This window comes from Amphiura filiformis, unplaced genomic scaffold (genome assembly GCF_039555335.1).
Source record: "Amphiura filiformis unplaced genomic scaffold, Afil_fr2py scaffold_26, whole genome shotgun sequence".
In the NCBI taxonomy this organism is placed as follows: Eukaryota; Metazoa; Echinodermata; class Ophiuroidea; order Amphilepidida; family Amphiuridae; genus Amphiura; species Amphiura filiformis.
Window position 1 is genome coordinate 1812843 of NW_027305490.1, and position 2758 is coordinate 1815600.

Here is a 2758-nt window from a genome sequence, read left to right on the forward strand (position 1 = left end):
TCAGCATGTTACAGAACCAACACACATCAAAGGACACATGCTCGATCTTCTGATTACCCGTGACCTTCACTATGATTATGTATTCAATACGTATGTTCAGTGGGGACTTCCATCTGACCACGCTGCGGTGATATCTGATGTCATGATTTCGCGACCTGAAACATCTAAACGTGTTATCAAATCCGGAAACTTCGTGAAATCAACATGGAAACTCTCCGTAAAAAGTTTCCGACTGCTTGGATCTAGATCAATCAAGTGACGTGAATGCCATGGTTTTATCTTACGACTCTCACGCCTTGCACTAATTGATGCTCATGCTCCTGAGAAAACGCGTGAAGTGTCTCTAAGACCAAAGGCACCGTGGTACACTGAGTCTCTACGTAGGGCTAAGACAGAGAAAAGACAAGCAGAACGCAAGTGGCTGAAATCGCGATTGACTGTTGACAAAGAAATCCATCGCGAAAAGTGTCGCCAATATACGAATGACCTCCACAGTGCCAAACGGGATTACTATTGTGATCAAATATCTGGTTGTGACACCAAAGAAATGTTTCGTCTGGTGAACAGATTGTCGGTTTACAAACCATCAAATGCCCTTCCATCGCATACTTCTAAGAAGGATCTTGCCAATACATTCTGCAAGTTTTTGATGAAAAGATCAAAAAATCCGTTTTGCACTGGACTTGGCTACTCCATCTACAATTTCAGTCAATATCAGCGATAGGCGTCATTGTGAGAGCTATTTGAGCGATTTCCAACCGCTTACATGTGAGGAAGTACTAAAGATCATCAAGTGTTCGCAGATTAAGACATGCTCTCTAGATCCGTTACCAGCGTGCCTTACCAAGGATGTTCTTGCTGAATTGCTTCCTCATATTACCACCATTGTCAATCGAATCGCTGCAGTCAGGGGTTTTCCCAGATTGCCTAAAGCGAGCCCTTGTCACGCCATTGCTTAAGAAAGCAGGTCTTGATGTTGAAGAAATGAAAAACTTTCGACCTGTCTCAAATTTGCCTTTTCTGGGAAAGATCGTCGAACGTGCTGCTATTTCTCAATTCCAGTCATACATGATGAACAATAACTTGTACACCAAAAATCAGTCGGCATATCGAAAGTATCACAGCGTTGAAACTGCCCTTGTCAGAGTCAACAATGACTTGCTCCAAGCTGTTGATACCCACGGTGAGGCTGTATTAGTCTTATTGGATATGTCCGCGGCTTTTCGACACTGTCGATCACAACATCTTGCTGCGTCGACTACATGAGAGATACGGTGTCAAAGGTCCTGTTCATAAATGGTTTGCTTCCTATCTGGACAATAGACAGCAATCTGTGCTCATCGACGGCGAACAATCTGATCCTATGACCATCGATTGGGGCATGCCGCAAGGCTCTGTCGTTGGCCCCGGGATGTTTATTGCATACTCTGCTCCAATTGAAGACATTATTAATGGCCATAATCTTTGCAGCATGTCATACGCCGATGACACGCAGTTGTATGTGCTTATCAAGCCCAGTGATCGCACTAGCATGTTATCGAAGCTAGAGGACTGTATATGTGACATCCACTCATGGCTGACTGAGAACAAGCTCATGATGAATGACTCTAAAACAGAACTTCTGCATGTCAAATCACGCTATGCAAGATCTGTGCCTGAGGATATCTCCATTACCATCGGCAATGCAACTATTGCTTCATCTCCGGAAGTTCGCGACTTAGGCGTGTTGTTCGACGAAAATCTCAAAATGGTCAGCCACGTAAATGACATTTGTCGCCGTGCATCATATGCAATTCACAGGATCGGCAAACTTCGGCGTTACCTTGATTCGGACAATACAGAGAAATTAGTGCATGCGTTCGTCACTTCCAGGTTAGACAACTGTAATAGTATTCTTGTTGGTCTACCCGATAAGGATATCTCCAAACTACAGCGTGTCCAAAACATGGCTGCCCGTGTAGTAACCCTCACCAGGAAATCAGACCATATAACCCCTGTCTTGTACAAACTCCACTGGCTTCCAGTAAGAGAAAGGATTGTTTATAAAATTCTTCTGTTGACATTCAAGATACTCAACGGTGAAGCTCCCACATATCTGTCTAATCTTGTGTCGCGCTACATTCCATCAAGGACCTTGAGATCTGCGTCACGCAATCTGCTGTCTGAAATTCCCAGCAAGACTGTAACATACGGAAGGTGCTTCTCGGTTGTAGCGCCCAAGTTCTGGATCTCCCTCCCGGATTCCGTCCGAAACTCTGCCACTACAGCACAACTCAAATCGCGCATGAAGACTCACCTTTTTAAATCTGTGTATGACACTTAATAACAACTCTTGCCGATGTCTTCCGCTTGTCTGTTGCAGCTCCTGTTTTTTGAACTTGATTTAATTGTGTATATTATTATATTGGTTGTATATATTGCTTACCAATTTTTTTAAATCAAAAATTGCTGTTTTTAAAATTATTGTTGCTGTTTTTTTAAATCTTGCCATGCTGTTAATGCTTTTAATCCACTGTTTCATTCCTCTTGTGTCATTTGCTCGTTTCCTGAGGCAGTTGGTTTTAAAATCATTATCGTTTATTTTGTTTGCTGTTATATATTTTGCTCTTTCATGCATTTTGTAGTGTAAGTTAAGTGTAATTAAGTTGTTCAGCGCATAGTGACCTTTTAGTTTTATGCGCTTTATAAATGCATTTTATTATTATTATTATTATTACATTTTCCCTGTTCCACGGTTCCACTTGGGCAACTTCTCACT

At 42.2% G+C, this 2758-nt stretch overlaps 1 protein-coding gene across 1 annotated transcript; it reads left to right on the forward strand.

Moving 5' to 3' along the window:
* Window positions 1–1471: 1471 nt before the first annotated feature.
* LOC140143727 (uncharacterized) lies at window positions 1472–2323 on the forward strand. The gene has a single exon (XM_072165540.1). It carries the CDS (start codon window positions 1472–1474, stop codon window positions 2321–2323), a length of 852 nt encoding a protein of 283 aa, XP_072021641.1.
* Window positions 2324–2758: the final 435 nt, after the last annotated feature.

Coding starts and splice junctions, on each gene's coding strand:
- LOC140143727 (XM_072165540.1), top strand. CDS start 1,472: ATGTCATACGCCGATGACACGCAGTTGTATGTGCTTATCAAGCCCAGT.